This window comes from Triticum dicoccoides, chromosome 3A (assembly GCF_002162155.2).
Source record: "Triticum dicoccoides isolate Atlit2015 ecotype Zavitan chromosome 3A, WEW_v2.0, whole genome shotgun sequence".
Classification (NCBI taxonomy): Eukaryota; Viridiplantae; Streptophyta; class Magnoliopsida; order Poales; family Poaceae; genus Triticum; species Triticum dicoccoides.
Genome location: NC_041384.1, coordinates 763095247 through 763112653, shown reverse-complemented (window position 1 = coordinate 763112653; position 17407 = coordinate 763095247). Strand labels below are relative to the sequence as shown.

The 17407-nt window shown below is 44.7% G+C and overlaps 3 protein-coding genes across 6 annotated transcripts; all 3 read right to left on the bottom strand.

The window, feature by feature from the left end:
• Positions 1-4615: 4615 nt before the first annotated feature.
• Positions 4616-9534, bottom strand: LOC119270796 (glycine-rich RNA-binding protein 2, mitochondrial-like). 4 transcript variants are annotated; one of them, XM_037552848.1, is made up of 6 exons: positions 8601-9534; positions 8252-8320; positions 8051-8157; positions 7844-7917; positions 5901-6010; positions 4616-5023 (listed from the first exon to the last, which is right to left on the bottom strand). In XM_037552848.1, the coding sequence occupies exons 1-5, from the start codon at positions 8704-8706 to the stop codon at positions 5950-5952; spliced, it is 417 nt and encodes a 138-aa protein (XP_037408745.1). In that variant the 5' UTR covers positions 8707-9534; the 3' UTR covers positions 4616-5023; positions 5901-5949. The 4 variants fall into 4 exon arrangements, 3 of the variants coding, with proteins under 3 accessions (XP_037408745.1, XP_037408746.1, XP_037408747.1); XR_005134314.1 differs by lacking the exon at positions 4616-5023 and adding an exon at positions 5470-5730 and having other exon boundaries at positions 7839-7917; XM_037552849.1 differs by lacking the exon at positions 4616-5023 and adding an exon at positions 5470-5730.
• A 3411-nt stretch (positions 9535-12945) lies between these two features.
• On the bottom strand, positions 12946-14249 carry LOC119273333 (glycine-rich RNA-binding protein 2, mitochondrial-like; the record flags this gene model as incomplete). The annotated part of the gene is made up of 4 exons (XM_037554528.1): positions 12946-13165; positions 13296-13402; positions 13476-13544; positions 14159-14249. Coding segments are annotated over 4 exons (315 nt in total), but the record flags the coding sequence as incomplete, so codon positions are not given.
• A 244-nt stretch (positions 14250-14493) lies between these two features.
• On the bottom strand, positions 14494-15411 carry LOC119270795 (protein H2A.6-like). The gene is made up of 2 exons (XM_037552847.1): positions 15161-15411; positions 14494-15058 (listed from the first exon to the last, which is right to left on the bottom strand). The coding sequence occupies exons 1-2, from the start codon at positions 15332-15334 to the stop codon at positions 14687-14689; spliced, it is 546 nt and encodes a 181-aa protein (XP_037408744.1). The 5' UTR covers positions 15335-15411; the 3' UTR covers positions 14494-14686.
• Between the last annotated feature and the right edge of the window lie 1996 nt (positions 15412-17407).

The window sequence follows — 17407 nt, the reverse complement described above, 5'->3', positions numbered from 1 at the left end:
GCCATATACCGACAGATGGTTCCCTCTTTCTTTTCACAAACACACATTCAAGACATGGCAAATCACAGACCCAGTGAAAACAGGGCAAAAAGCAAGGCAAAGCTATTCTAACCTAGGTAAAAACTTTTGGGGGGCAACTCCAGATGGTTCCCTTTTTAAAAATAATGGTTATGCCAAATGGAGCCCAATAATGTTTCCCTCGCATAAAGGTCTTGTGCCTATGATGGATCAGTTCGCTTCCTACTCAGCCACTCAGGTGTTGTTGCAGTTTGTTTAGAATGAAGACAAATTTCATGTACATTTTTTAATGGTGCTAAACATTTTTTAACATTACGTATACATTTTTATGAAAATGCCATAAACACACTTTTGAAACCTGTGAACCTTTTCTATAAATGTAACTTGTATTTTTTACAATTATGCAAAATGTTTTAATGCATGTAGATTTATTTAAAATTCTGATATTTTATAAATTTCACCAAAAAATCATACACATGATTTACCATTTTCTATACATGTTTAAGAATATAATGCATAATTAACATTTTCTAAATTCTACATAAAGTATTTTTCTATATATATGTGTGTACAATATTATGAAATATAAAGGAATTAGAACAGCAAAAAAAATTAAAATGTGAATAATAAACAGAAGAAAAATTAAAAAAGCATGACCTCAAATAGCGCGCGGTTACTGAGCAGGCCCAACACATGCTCGGTAGGACTCGCAACAGACGGCATATGGCCATGCCCGTCGATGGAATGCTGCAAACTAGTTTTAGAACCTCCACGCTGTTGTGTTTTCTCTATAGTTTTTCATCTTTGTTTTTTGTTTTTTCTGTTCTTACTTTTAGTTTTCTTTCGTTTTTCATTTTGGTATTTCATTGGTTTATATTTCCGATATTTTCTTTATTTCCTCTTTGTCATTTTCTCATTTATTTATAGTCAGATTTTAAGGAAAAACACGGTGTACATTTTATTTATATAGGTTCAACATTTTTCGATAAAGGTTGAACATTTTTTGAAAGACGGTGAACATTTTTCTGAATACATGTTTTAACCTTTACCAAATTTACATTGTACATGTTTTAATATGTACAGTAAACTTTTCTTGTAACACATTAAACAATTTGTAAATTTGCAAACATTTGAAAAGTGCTTGAACAACATTTTTAATCGCATAGACATTCTTTTTAAATTGTACAAAACATTTTTCTAAATTACACGAACATTATGTTGACATTATAAAAATATTTTAGTAAAGCATGACGAACTTTTTTAAAATGCAGGAACTTTCTTCAAAATGTCACGAACATTTTTTTGTTTCTCGCACTGGGGCGGGTTTTTTCTTGTTTTTTGGTTTTTCTCGGTTTTCAATTTTTTGGGGATATTTTTGTTTTCCAGTTTCTTTCAATTTTCGTCCGTCGGAGCTCGGGTGTGTCGTGTGGAGCACGGCTGTGCTTCATGTGGAGCAGGTGTGTATTGTGCTTTCGGATGGAGCACATACGTGCCTCACTCTGCGAGGAAACCACGTTTATGCTTCATTGCAAGGGAAGCACAAGTTAGTTTACTTTAGAAGCTATGCTTTTGCGGGGGTTGACACACTTTTGATCATAAATTTTTGTCTACTGTCCTTCCATCAGCTCATGATAAATTTTCTATTGCATCCTCTTCCAAAAGTGAGGATTTACTTTTTCATTCACTTCTTCAGTATATGGATTGACAATATGCATGGAAACAAGATCGTTCTTATTGACCTCCTTGTAGTCACCCCTAGATGATTATGTATTTTGGGACCTTCTCCTTCTTCACGGGATGCCTTTTCTTGTTGAGTGCTTCATGACATGCTTGAATTTCTTCATTGGTGCAAAAATGCTTGGATTTTTCCAGTCAATCATACCAAAAATAAAAAGGAATTGCCAAAAATAACAAAACAGAAAAATCTTCGGTGTGAAAAAGAGTCTAACCTCCCTCCTCCCCGATTTCCGAATTCAATTCCCACATTAAAGGGAAAAAACGAAACGAAGCGAGGATAGAAGATTCTCAAATCCTGATTGGTCCATTCGGTCCTCCCATGGATCATGCCCCCGAGCTAATTGTAGCCACTTGAATCTTCCAGGTCCAATGGCAAAGACCAATGTTGACACGGATCGCACTAGCCGAGCCGATCCTATCCGCTTGCACCTACCAGATCTGACGGTGGAGAATGCTGGTCACAGGGATCACACCCTTTCCCACGGATTGTGCCCCTCCGAGTCGATCCCTGCCACCCGCCTTCACAGATCCAATGGTAGCGACTGAACGTCATGCGAATTGCGCCCCTTACTGTGGAGCACCCCCGCCCCCTATAATAACGGTGCCTTCGTATTCACATCCATCAGGGCCACCACGCACATTTTGAGAGATTCAAGTTCGCCGGAGAAGGAGGGGAGAAGGTCGGGAGGAAGAATTGCGAGCGGAAGAAAGCGGTGACCTGGTCCATGAAGGCTTGACTTGAGTTTCTCGTCTGACGCATCGGGCGCTATCTCAAGAAGGGCCACTAGGCAGACCGTGCATTCCCTTCCGCCCTCGTCTACCTCGCTTCCGTCCTCAAATACCTTGCCGCCGAGGTAACCAACCAATGACCGATCTCGTACATTCCTGTTCTTTTCATGCTCAACAGAGTGGTAACTAATGTCGTCTTGGTGTTCTCTTTAAACCACAGATACTGGAGTTGGTGGGCAATGCGGCCAAGGACAACAAGAAGACCTGCATCATGTCGCGCCACCTTCTTATCACCACTCGCAACGACGAGGAGCTCTCCAAGATGCTTGATGGCATCACCATTGCCCACAGTGGCATGTTGCCCAATATCCACTCTGTGTTGCTCTCCAAGAAGGCCAACATGCACTAGCATGTCAACTTCAAACAGAAACCAGGAATAATATATCTCTGCCATTTGTTTACCATACGAGTTTTTGCTTACCTTGGATTCTCATACCAAGAAAAGAAGCAATGATGTTTCCTATTTTTTTCTAAACATAAACTTTGTTTTCTATTGTTCCCATAATGCGCATCCGCAGGCAGACCCGGTTGTCCCTTATTTATCCTCATAACTATGGATCAATTCTTCGCATCTTGTGTTGTTTAATGACAGTCTTCTACTGGATCATAATGCAGAATTATCTTCTTCCCATATAACATCGAGTACAACTTTTCGGGGCATGTGCAGATGGTTCCCTTTTTAAAATAATGTTTATTGCAAATGGAGCCCAATAATGTGTCCCTAGGATAAAGGTCTCGTGTCTATGTTGGATCATGCTCGCTTCCTACTCAGCCACTCATGTGTTGTTGCAGTTTGTTCATGATGCAGACAAATTTCATGTACATTCTTTAATGGTACTAAACATTTTTAACATTATGTACACATTTCTATGAAAATGTCACAAACATATTTTTGAAACTTGTGAACATTTTCTTTAAATGTAACTTACATTTTTAGAATTATTCTAAATATTTTAATGCATGTAGATTTTTTTAAACGTCTTATATTTTATTGATTTCACAAAAACAAATCATACAAATGGTTAGCATTTTTCTATACACGTTTAAAAAAACTTGAATGCATGATTAACATTTTTCAAAATTCTATGCGATTATTTTTCTATATATATGTATGCATAGAATATTATGAAATATAAATAAATTAGAAAATAAAAATAAGATATAGAAATTTGAATAATAAACGGAAGAAAAAACAAAAAAACATGACGTAAAATAGCGCACGGTTACTGGGCAGGCCCAACATGTGGTCCCTGTAGGTGAGCTTCGGTAGGACTCGCAACAAGCAGCACATAGCTGCGCTCATCGATGGAATGCTGCGAACTGGTTTTAGAACCTTCCACGCGGTTGTGTTTTCTGTACAGTTATTCATCCTTTTTTGTTTTTTCATTGTTATTTCTAGTTTTCTTTTGTTTTTCATTGGTTATTATTTTTTATTTAATTTCTCTTTCTTATTTTCTCATTTCTCATAGTCGGAGTTTTTAAGAAAATCATGGTGTGCATTTTATTTATATAGCTTGAATATTTTTACATAAAGGTTGAACATTTTTAATAGACGGTGAAGATTTTTCTGAATACATGTTTGAACATTTGCCAAATTTACATTGTACATTTTTTATATGCACAGTAGATGTTTCTTGTAACACATTAAACATTTTTCCATGAACATTTATGTAAATGTGCAAACATTTGAAAAATGCTTGAACACAGTCTTTAGTGCCACGGACATTTTTTTTTGAATTGTACAAAACATTTTTCTAAATTACACGAACATTATTTTGACGTTATAAAAATATTTTCTTAAAGCATGAGGAACATATATTTTTTTAATGCGGGAACACTTTTTAAAATGTCACAATACTTTTTTGTTTCTAGCACTGCGGTGGGTTTTTTCTGGGTTTCCAATTTTTTGGGGATTTTTTTCCACTTTCTTTCGATTTTTGTCCGTCAGAGCTCGGATGTGTTGTGTGAAGCACATGTGCAGTTATACAGCACCATAGACCACTACAAAATGCAGAAATATCTCCTTCTCGTATAACATCTAGTACAATTAATACTTATAGTGCGACCTGTATCAAATTTTCGCTTAAAGTGCAGTTATACAGCACCATAGCCCACTACAAAATGAATGTAATCACGTATCTGCCAGATGACGTAAGCATATTCACTCCAGTTATTCCCCCCACTATCAATTAATGCGATATACCAACAAATGGTTCCCTCTTTCTTTTCACAAACACACATCCAAGACAAGGCAAAGCACAGACCGAGTGAAAACAGGGCAAAAAGCAAGGCAAAGCTATTCTAACCTAGCTAAAAGACAGATGGTTCCCTTTTTTAAAATAATGTTTATGCCAAATGGAGCCCAATAATGTGTCACTCGGATAAAGGTCTCGTGAAGTCGTGCCTATGATGGATCGTGTTCGCTTCCTATTCAGCCACTCAGGTGTTGTTGCAATTTGTTCAGAATGAAGACAAAGTTCTGCAGTGAAGTGGATGACAAGATTATTGCAGTCTGCACTGATGATATAAAGTATATGCATGCTTCCCGAGTTAGTACAGTTTGGAGCACATGTTAATTCACATTGGGAACATGATTTTCGATCGAAATAAGTTTGCCAAAACTTATCAACATGTGATCTAATTTTGAAGATATCAATGCGAGAAATGCAATGGTGGGAACGGTTTGTAATTTGGACACCCAGTTAACAAGGTATTTATTTTTTTTAATCGGGTAAAGAAACATAAACAAACCATCCAGCCCTCCTGCGTGGGTGGGAAGAAAATTCCACCAAAACTGGCATACATTGTCATCAGAGGATATGGAAGTGACATTTGCAAGAGGTACTCCTTAACTATTGATTTGAACTAGTGATATAGGACCTAGACGCACCCGAAAACAGGGCAATTCTTGCGGCTTGGAACATCTGGAAAAACAGAAACATGTGCTTTTTTTCATGCCATCCCTGCTGATATTAGGGACTGGATTAGAATGTTCAAGGCAGATATTGAAATTCTGAAGTTGAGGGTCCCCTGACCACTTCTGCCAACTTTATTGCAATTTAGATTCTGTCTTCTACCACTTGTAGAGTACACTGATAGTTACATATCTTATTTTGTTAAAATATAGAATTAGGAGTCTCCTGCTGCTCCTTTAGTTCTTACAGTGAAGTTATACAGCACCGTGACCTGCTAGAAAAATGAATGTCATCTCGTATATTCATTCCAGTTATTTCCCCATTTATCAATTAATGCCATATCCCCTTTTTTCCTCAAACACGCATCCAAGACAGAGCAAAGCACAAACCCAGCAAAACCCCGAAACCAAACAGCAAAAGGCAAGGCAAAGTTATTCTAACCTTTGGGGGCAACTACAGATGGTTCATGGTTCCCTTTGCGAAACAATGCTTATGCCAAATGGAGCCCAGTATGTGTCCCTCGGATAAAGGTCTCATGCTTAGGAGAAGACCTGATCGGGGAAGAATTGATGGATCATGTTAGCTTCCAACTCAGCCACTCAGGTGTAGTTGCAGTTTGTTCAGAATGAAGAAAAGGTTCTGCGGCTATGTTATTTTGAGCAGGAAGAGGTGTATAACATAACATACATGCATTTCAGTGAATAGCTGAGATTAGTCAAGCATCGTGTCCTATTGTCAACGTCTTTATTCCAGTTAATAACATTCGCGCAGAATAAATTATGAGGGGCTACAGCTTTCATTGCCCATATCTGAGGACGGAGGGAGTACATCTTTTTTGGCTGAATGACTTCTGAATTCGGATATGGATTCAGACATTTGGAGGAAAAATAACTACGGTATAAAAATTTAAATAGATAGTTAGATACTACCTTTTAAGTCTAGCACTTTGCAAGCAGTAATTAATTCGGAATTCTGACCAATTAGCATGTGTTGTGGAGAGTGCTACGATCTCAGGTTTAGTGATTTTTTTTTCTTTAATGGAGGAAATCAGACAAGAATCAGCATAAGGAGGTGACTGCCTGCCAAAAGTAAAAGTGCCACTAATGAGGGCACTCGGCGTCAGCATTCCATGATAGTTTTGGTTCTCAACGATTCTAAGTATATGCAGTGGTGCAGATATGGCATCATTATTGTACAGGAATCCTTATGCTACTTACATTGTAAAGGGCCTAGAAAATTCGGATGCAGCTTGATAAATGACTGTCTGGCGGCTTGTCCTTTCCTTGGGTGTGTGAACTAGTCCTGTGTTATACCTACACTCGTTGAGTTACAGCTCATATAAATTCTAAAGCTTTGAAAGAAGTAGTGCAGATAAATCAGGAACTCCTTTTCCAGTTCCCTTGTGTTATATGTTTGGCTCATTGATCTAAATATGAGATGCTTCATGCTGAATCATGTGCGTTTGAAGAAATGGAACTCTCATGTTTTGGTCAAATTTACCAAACTAAGCTCAACTTTACAAGTGTCCTTTAAGTAAAATTGCCACACAAAAAAATATCTCCAATTTACAAACTCCTTCCCACACCCGATAGTTACGATATGCCAAGCTTTGCTGCAACATTATACACTTCTGGATGATATTTCTGCATTATAACAGAAGCGAAAGCAAGTTCTCAGGTTTTAAGATCAGGGGCATGAATTGTTTCCAAAACTAGCGTTAATGTTGACCTAAAACAAAAGCAATGGAATTAATTATGTCTCTTGGTGAAAGAGAATTCACCACCGATTAGGTGTTGCTCTGTTCTTTTCAGTTAGCAATAGGCATAATGCTACAGCCAGTGCCAAGTTAAACGATCAGAGGACTAGTCTACCGGTAAAGCTGGTATGGGAATGAAAATAAAATAAGTACCGATGATCATTCAAATGTACAGAGTGCATGCATGTCCAGGGCTCCATCGACATTACAGATTCTGGGCACAACAAACACTTCATTTCCCATGTAAACCCGACACTGTAACATGCAATAAAATTGATTTTCTAACCCAATACTTTTCCTGAGACTTGATGCCATACTCAAGTTTTTAAAAGCCGGGCATAAATTGTTTCCTAGACCATGGCTAATGTTGACCTCAAATAAAAAATAAGGTCGATGAATGAATTCCGTGTCTTAGTATAAGAGAATTAGCTGTCAGACGTTCTTCTGTATTTTAAGTTATCAATAATCACAATGCTACAGGCAATGTAAAGCTAAACAAATCAGACGGCCGGTCTATTTGAAGTTGGTCATAGGACTGAACTTAAAATATATACTGGTGATTACGTAAATATACAGAGTACATGTGCCTTACAGTGAAACAATTACAGATTCCAGATAGGCACCTTACTCATCTGCAGCAGCAGCAGCAGCAGATTGTTCGCTGTTTGCATAATCCACCCGCATTTTCTTTCCATCAAGCACCTGAAACAATCATCATGTGGCCAAACTGTGTTAGCGTAAGGAAAAGAGCCGCACCAAACGCTGCATATCATCCTGCGAGAACATGGCTTTTTCTGCTGTACCAACAGATCAACGAAGCACATCTTATTTTTACCACGTCACTCATCCTCTCCAACGCCGCGGCTGCTTCAGTTTCTGAAGAGAACTTGACCAAGACGTATCCTTTGGATCTCCCCGTGACAGGATGGCATATTACTTTCACTGTAAGGCACATTGGCCAATCAGAGGACAATCCCCTAGTCCACACAAATCACAGATACAACCGCATAAAGATTCAGAACAGATAAATTTGTACCTTGGATAACATTGCCATGCTGAGAGAAGGCGTCCTTGAGAGCAACTTTATTCGAGTTGTAGGACAGACCTGAAAAACTCAGTGGAAGAAACAGCAGGGCATCAGAACATCCTCAACCATATTCTTAAGTCAGCACATTTCTCAGATAGCTCAATGTCCTTTATCTTTCGCAAATAAGCAGGATGTGCTCAGTGTTAACTAACAGGGTTGTTCCAAGCATGAATCCCCTGTTCCTAAGCAGATTCTCAAATTGGCATCAGATCTCAACATAGGAGAGATTGGGGTCCAAGCACCAAACGAATTGACTAGGAACTGAACACCAGAGGAGAATGAAATGTACGAATCATACCTCGGACGAACAACTTGGAGCCTGAGGAGAAAGTGGCGGCCCGATCCAGCAGCTTGCCCAGAGGAACCCTAGCATGTAGCTCAGCCTTGCTTGCCCAATTGAGCATCTCCTATGCTACGACCCTAGAAATATTCCCTAAATTGGTAGACCTCTCTGATCCCCTTCCCCCAAATCAGATCACTCGCTAACACAAAATTTTCACGATTCGCACCCTGCTAAATCAAGCAATTCCAAGATTGTCCCTCAAGAACGGCTAATCAAGTGAAACTGCCTGAAACATTCGTTTCAAAAAAAAATACTGAAACATTGCAGCAAGAGAAGATCGTTGTTCACATGGGCATCAAGATCAAGAACAAGCAAAAGGATCAACATAACAAGACATCCAAACGAAAGATACACAAAATGGAGATTGGAATTGGCTATTCGATCAAGTTTTTCAGCTTCAATTTAGCAATGATTCAAGATCAATCGAAACTACAGATTACTACCAGTTTGGACTCCAAAGATATATACAGGATCCATCCACCCCTCTCTCTTTTCTCTCTCTCTCAGATATTATAGAACTAATAAGCTACACGACGGGGCCCTAACTACTCCTCGGCGGCATGGACAGTTATATATAAATATAATGGTTTCAGGCTAAAGACATGTAAATGATACTTCTAAATTCTAATTAGTTTAAGAATTTCACCAAAGTTCAGAAAGACATGACAGATCATCTTCAAAACAGTTTTCTCAAAGCTGGCTGGCTGTGTTTAGATCAGCATGCCATTCTAGATGAGAAGTGGAGCATGTACAAGACGAATCATGCTGCACTAGGTTTATTAACTAAACAACTTGTTATGGCGCTGCTAGAAGGAGGGCGCGAGAGGGCCGGCCAGGGGCCTTTTTGCCCACGGCCGGGCAAGAGGGAAGGGATTTCCTTCTTAATTCTTGCTTGATTAGATTGATACATCTCCTCTCTTTATATAGAGAGGTTTACTTGACTCCCAAGCAAGGCTTACTTGACCCCTAAGCAAGCGACTCTTATCTCTAATTAACCCTAAGACTAACGGGCCCATTAGGCCCATTACGTACTCTAACACTACACCCCACCTGGACATGCAACTTGTCCTCAAGCTGCAGCCTAACCAACTTATAACCATGACTCGACGCAACCCAAACCTAACACCTAAAAACAAGCCTTTTACATCTCGGCTTGTTTTATTATTCTCAACCTAAAATGGACCGGGACGCTTTATTTTGGACCCCTTAACAAAAAGTGGACACCATCCGCACGTCGGACATGCACGTGTACAGCCACCTGGATCCCATGGACACCATCTAGACAAAAGGAGTGCATGTGTAGGACCACCTGGAAGTGGTCGCAAGAGTGACCAGCAGAGGCGCCCTTGCGGCGCCCGGTGACGGAATGCAGTGGTGCTACGTGGTGCGTTGTTGTCGGTGACACCATGCCTTCTTCCTGCTGGACGGTTGTTGGTCTGCACCGCACAGGGAAGAGTGGGGGGCTTGCGATGGAGAATGACGAGGAGGGGTGCGCCCCCCCAACCGCCAATGTCGCAGACTTGGAGGTCGCTGCCCGTGGGGAAAACAGCATGCCCGCTGCCCGTGGGGGAAACCGCATGCCCAAGATCCCCGGCGCAGCGGATGAGATCGAGGTCCTTTGCGCAGCGAAGGGCAACTTGGAGGAGCGGCAGCTGCAGACCACGCATCTCCCGCACACGCCGACGCGCTAGGAGGCCGCGCGCAGTAGCCTGCAGCCTCACCGCCGCCGACACGTGGCGGGTAGCGATCCAAGACGGAAGCGGTGACGGCGACGGCGGGGACTGGACTTGGTGGAGCGGGACTCCCGCCGGCGCGGTCGATGTGGGGCCGGAGCTAACCGGCGGTGGCTGCTGGAGCGGCAGTGGCGGCTGCGGCGGAGCGCCGGGCACGGCGGAGGCCGGCAGGAGCGGCGGCTGCCAGTGCAGCCAGGGCTGGGCGATGGTGGCGATGGATGGCAGCTGCAGTGGCCCGGCGAGCGCGGCGAAGGCCGCCTGGTGCGGCGGCTGCCACGGCAACCACGGCGGCGCGGGGGCGGCGATGGGCTCTGGAGGCGCGGCAGGAGCCGGCCCCGGCCACTGCGGGGCGGCGGTGGGCGACAGCTGCAGCTGGGGCAGTAGCGTCCCAGCGAATGCCGCGGAGGCCCCTGGATGCGGCGAGTACCACGGCAGGGCCGGCAGCCCGGCGATGGCGGTCAGCGGCAGGGGCGGCGGCGGCCCGTAGGGGCTGGCCAGGTATAGCCGGATCCCCTGGACGGCTGTGACGAGGTCGTTGAGGACCCCGGTGATCTCCTCCGGGGTGTAGACGGCGGACGGTGGTGCGGTGGAGGGCGCCGACATCTGGGCGGTGGCGGCGCCGGAGGATGCGACCAGCGGCGCGGACGGGGAGGGCAGCGGCGCAGTGTAGATGGCCAGCGGGGCGGTGGTGACGGTCGGCAGCGGGAGCGACGGGGTGAGAGGCGACGAAGACATGATCGGAACTGAGCTACCTGATACCAAATTGTTATGGCGCTGCTAGAAGGAGGGCGCGAGAGGGCCGGCCGGGGGCCTTTTTGCCCACGGGCGGGCAAGAGGGAAGGGATTTCCTTCTTAATTCTTGCTTGATTAGATTGATACATCTCCTCTCTTTATATAGAGAGGTTTACTTGACTCCCAAGCAAGGCTTACTTGACCCCTAAGCAAGCGACTCTTATCTCTAATTAACCCTAAGACTAACGGGCCCATTAGGGCCATTACGTACTCTAACACAACTACTGAGGGTAAAATCAAAGCTACTTATCGCATGGCCATTTTGTAAAGACGGTTTCACCAAGCAGCCAATATCCTCCGCGACTGTGAGAGAGAGCCAAGGATGAAGAAAAAGGATACTCCCTCCGATCCATATTAATTGTCGCTGATTTAGGACAAAGTTGTACTAAATCAGCACATATATGTAGGTGGTGCAAGGTTAGCCTTGAAACAATCTCGATTTGAACATGGCTAGCTAGCAGCACGGCATTTCTTTCTGATGCATTTACATGAGACAGCTAGCAGTAGGAAAAGCATAAATTCCAGAGTGAGCAGGCAACCTCGAATGAAGGTTCAGATGTGCGCTTCCCTCAGAAGCTTCACACGAAATGCCTTTCCATTTTGAACTGTGCTTTCCATTCCCGATACATATCGTCGGTTGTCATATCCTCAAAGCTAGGGGCTCACTCTGCACATCCTGTCTTGTTCAATGACAGTGATATACTTTTTGAGATAACAAAAAAAAAAGTGTAATATAAGTTTTTGAGGAATTTTTTTATGAGTGATTGTTTGATCCAAATATATAGCTCTAGTACAACAGTGCAGTTACACAACACCATAGCCTGTTAGAAACGAATTTCGTCTCATGTCTGCCAGAGCCCAGAAGCATATTGCTCTCAGTTATTTCCTCATTTACCTATTAATGCCATATACCCAATGTACGATACTGTTCCTCATAGTTGTGTGTTCCATGCCAAATGAAACATGGGATCCGTCCTTCGGGTGTTCGAATTAAAACAGATGCCTGGTAAAGCTAGCTCTGGTAACCAGTAATTAATTCAGAGTTCTGACCAGTTAACATGTGCTCTGGAGAGTCTACCTTAGGTTCAGTGATTTTTCCCTTTAGTGGGGGAAAACATGCATGAATGGGAATAAGGAGGTGGCTGACTACCTGCCAAAATAAAGGGCCTAGGAAAGTCGGATGCTACTTGATGAATGATAATTATGTGGCGTGTCACTTGCTTGACGATGTGAACAAGTTCTGCTTTATGCCTACACTAGTTGAGCCACTGCTCATATAAATTCTTAAGCCTTGAAATAAGTAAGCCGGATAAATACGGAATTCCTTTAACATCTCCCTTGTGCTATATGCTTGGCTCATTGAGCTAAATATGAGATGTTCCGTACTGAATCATGTGCGTTTGAAGAAATGCAACTCTCATGTCGGTAAAATTTCCCAAATTAAGCTCAAATTTTACAGCTGCCCTTTAAATAAAACTCCCAAAAATAAGCTCCAGTTTACAGACCCATTGGCATTCTGGATGGAAATAACATGCCATGCTTGCCACAACATACATAATACACTTCTGGATGGATAGCTGGTTTCCATCGGACTTGCCATATACAAGTATTAAGATGAGAGCATAAATTGTTTCCCAAACCAGCGCTAATGTGGACCTAAAATTAGAAAACGATGAATTAACTTTCTGTCTTAGTCGAAGAGAATTAGCTAACCAATCAGGTGTTCCTCTGGTTTTCAGTTATCAAAAATCAGAATGATACAGGAAATGTCAAGCTAAAAGATCAGAAGACTGGTCTATTTGAAGTTGGTCGTAAGACTGAGCTTGAAATATGTACTGGTGATCATACAAAGGTACATGTCCAGGGCACGAACGAACATTACAAGTTCTGAACACAACAAACAAAGACCGGATAAGTACCTTGCTCATCTATAGCAGCAGTAGCAGGTCATCCACTGTTTGCAAAATGCACCCGTATGTTCTTCCCATCAAGCACCTGTAACAATCATCATGTGGGAAAAATGTGTCAGCATAAGTAAAAGAACTGCACTGAGCACTGCATATTATCTTGCAGGAACTTGGCTTCTTCTGCTATACCTACAGAATCCGTGAAGCACAATTCTTACCTCATCGCTCATCTTCTCCAATGCCGCAGCAGCTTCTTTTTCCGAGGAGAACTTGACGAAACCGTATCCTTTTGATTGCCCGGTCACAGGATGGCATATCACTTTGACTGTCAGGCGCATTGATCAGTCCGAGGACAATCCCCTAATCAGCAAAAAGATTCAGAGCAGATAAATCTGTACCTTGGATAACATCGCCATGCTGAGAGAACGCATCCTTGAGAGCAACTTCATTGGTGTCATAGGACAGGCCTGAAAAACTCGGTGGAAAAAACAGCAGGGCATCAAAACATCCTGAACCATTCATACGTCAGCACAGTTCTTGCATTTGTTCAGTGTTCACACAGATACTTCCTAACATTTACATTTATTTAAGATTGAACTCGCTGCTTGCACGGAATTTCATTGGACGAAATAAATACATTGTGCTAGCAAAATCAGCAAGCAGGATGGTTTAGAAACTAGCATGACCTGGATAAATCTGGCAGGTCTCCAACGGAGAAGAGGTTCAGGTTCAGGCATCAATCAGATTGACCAGAAACTGAACCCCAGGCATCCTGAACCATAAGTCAGCAGCATTCTTGCATTGCGCAATGCTCAAACAGATTTCTCCTAGCACTTGCAGTTTTTTCAGATTGGACAGAGCGTTTGCACCAAATTCACCAGACAGAATAATGCACTATTTTTGCTAGCAAACAGCAAGCAGGATGATTGAGGAACTAGCATGATCTTCCTAAGCCGGTTAGCAAATTGCCATATAGGACACCCGCCAGATCTCGAACACAGGAAAGATCGGGGTCCAAGCACCGAACAAACTCCCAAACCGAATAACAGGAGAACACGAGAATGGGATCGACGAATCTTACCTCCGACGAACAGTTTGGGGCCTGACGAGAAAGCGGCGCTCCAATCCAGCAGCTTGCCCGCCGGAACCCTAGCATGGAGCGCAGCCTTTCTTCCCCAAATTCAGCATCGCCTTTCGCCTATGCTACGAACCCTAGAAATAATCCCCAAATCCTTCGATCCCCAGATCCCCTTCCCCGCAGATCGGTTGACCCCCTAAGAAATTTCACAAACCACACCTCACTGAACCAAGTTATTGCCAAATCGCCCCCAAGAACACCTAACCAGGTGAAATTGTGGGAACAAATGTACAGACGAACAAGGGGATCAAGGCAAGAACCGGCAAAATTTCGCAAAATTGACACGGAAAAGATTGGAATTGGCTAAACGATCAAGTTTCCAGCTTCAATTCAGCAGTGATTCAAGATCAATCGACGCTACAGACTACCACCAGTTCGGACTCCAGACCAGGCATTACATACAGGATCCCATGCTCTCTCTCTTTCTCTCCCCTCTCAGATGCAGAACTACGCGACGCAACTTGGCCCTGTCTACTCGTCGGCGGCGGCCTCCTCCTCGGCGTCGGCGGCAGCCTTCTTGTCGGCGGCGGCGGTCTTCTTGTCAGCGGCGGCGGTCTTCTTGTCGGCGGCCTTCTTCTTGGGGGTCTTCTTGGCGGCGGGTGCGGGGGCGGGGGCCTTCCTCTTGGGCGACTTGGGCGACTGGGACTCCTTCTCGGCCTTCTCGAGGGCCTTCTTGGGGAGCAGCACGGGGTTGATGTTGGGGATCACGCCGCCGTGCGCGATGGTGACGCCGGCGAGCAGCTTGCCGAGCTCCTGGTCGTTGCGGATGGCGAGGAGCAGGTGGCGCGGCACGATGCGTGTCTTCTTGTTGTCCTTGGCGGCGTTGCCGGCGAGCTCCAGCACCTGCGAATCCATCCAAAGAACCGAGACAAGATCGGTCAGCACTCCGGCGAGCGCGAGAAAGAAGAGGGGAGGAACAGAGCACGGGATCGGTTGGGTGGTTACCTCGGCGGCGAGGTACTCGAGGACGGCGGCGAGGTAGACGGGGGCGCCGGAGCCGACGCGCTGCGCGTAGCGGCCCTTCTTGAGGAAGCGCCCGATGCGGCCGACGGGGAACTGGAGGCCGGCCTTGGTGGACCGGGTCACCGCCTTCTTCCTCTCTCCGCCCTTCCTGGCCATCTCTCCTCCCTCTCCGGCGAGCTCGAACCTCTCGGAATGCGGCGGGCGGCGGCGGTGGATGGGAATGCTTCGAATTTGGTGGCGTCTGCCGGCGGCGAAGGCGCCGGTTTTATAGGGGGGAGGGGGGCTCCGAGGGAGGGGCCGCGATCCGCGTGACGTGCTCTCCCCGCCGTCGGATCTGGGAGGGCGAGCGGTCAGGATCGGTTCGAGGGGCGCGATCCGTGGGAGGGCCCGATCGGCCAATCAGAGCGCAGGGATTTTTCCCTCCGTTTCTTTCCTTTCGTGCGGGAAATGAGTTCGAAAATTTGGGGGCGGCGGGAATACGCGCTCTTTTCAGGCGGAGGGGTTTTCGGTTATGTTTTTTTTGGTAATTAATTATCCCATTTTGTTGCTGGTATATTGATGAGTGGAATTTCTGTCGCATAATTACATCGTGGTAAGTTCATCATTATGCATGGATCAAAATAGGGGTTGGGATATGCCCATTACGCAAACTCGTCCTCCTCCGGAGATTGCATGTTTGGCAGCGCCCGGTGCCCTCCTTCGGCGTCGGGCGTGGCTCCCCTTCCTGCAGATGCTGCTCTGGCCTATGATCGGCCGCCTCATCTTTGATCTGTGCTCCGACGACTTGGGATTGCTCGGAATTTGGCCGGGGCGAAATCCCTGCATATTGCGTTGGCAGTGGCGACACCCACGGGTGTCGTCCCCTTCCTGGAGGCGCTGCCATGGCCATTATCCATGCCCCTCTTCGAGCATCAAAGGAAACCCTAGGTCCGGTTTTCCGGACCAAACAACGATGACGTCCCGGTGTCGTTCTCCTTCGTGAAGGTGTTGTCTTGTTTTGCTTGCGGCATACTCCGTGTTAGATTTGGAGATGTTTGGTCGTTTAGTTGTTGGTTGGGTAGCTTCTCTGGTCGACGATTTTAGTTGTGTTCTTCTTTTGTTTTGGGTCGAGTATCTCTTATCTCTCAGCTTCGGGCACCATGTTCACGCACCTTATGTTCGTGTCATGTGTTGTACCACCTCATGTATTCATTCTATCTTCTTCTATCAATGAAATGATATGCAAGATTTGCATATTCGTGAAAAAATACGCCCATTTTGCTCTGTGGGATGAACGATCCGGTGTGACACGAGTTGAGTGGGTATAGGGCATGTCTGGATGGTGCCCTCACCACGGTACCAAATGCCAAGTTATTTAAATAAAAGGTTAATGCCCTCACCACGGGATGTGGTGGGCAGCGGCGGCGATGGATGGGAATGCGTGGAATTGCTTTGAATTTGGTGGCGTCTACCGGCGATGAGGGCATCGGCTTTATAGGGGGAGGGGGCTCCGCGGGTGGGGCACGATCTGCGTGACGTGCGCTCCCCGTTGTCAGATATGGGAGGGTGGGCGGCTAGGATTGGTTCAAAATTTTGGGGGCAGTGGAAATAGGCTCTCTTTTCACATGGAGGGATTTTCGACTCTGTTATTTTGGGTAATTACCCCGTTTTTGTTTTTGGTATGATTTGGGTGGCATTTTTGTGTGGTAGAAGGCTAGATTGTATGATTACATCGTGGTAGGCTGATCGTTACACGTGGATCGAATATGGGTTGGGCTATGCACATTTCACTCTGCGAGTTGAACGATCAGAGTGACACGAATTGGGTGGGTGTATGGCATGTCTGGATGGCGCCCACACCTACCGTATCAAAACGGGGCATGCTAATTGGTTGGCGAAGATTTTGCCATCGCGGGATTGTCATGTTGTTGGCAGAAAAACTGAATGCGATGGCTAAAAAGTTGGTTAGATCCGAAATTTTGACGGCCATCCAAATGCTCACCCTCGTTCTTAGTTAACAACGAAACTTTCATGAAAAGAATGAAAAGTTTTCATCATTATCGGAAAGGAGAAGTGAGGGATACAGCTTGTAGGCATGTCACTGCATTAATGTAGAATGTGGTATTATTAGTGGACTCCATGGTTTGAAGTCATTATGATGCTAGTTCATGATGGCCTTCTTGGAGAACAACACAGTGTATGTTGGGTAACACGCAACTATGGGCGATGGTGATGTCGTCAAGCAGCTTG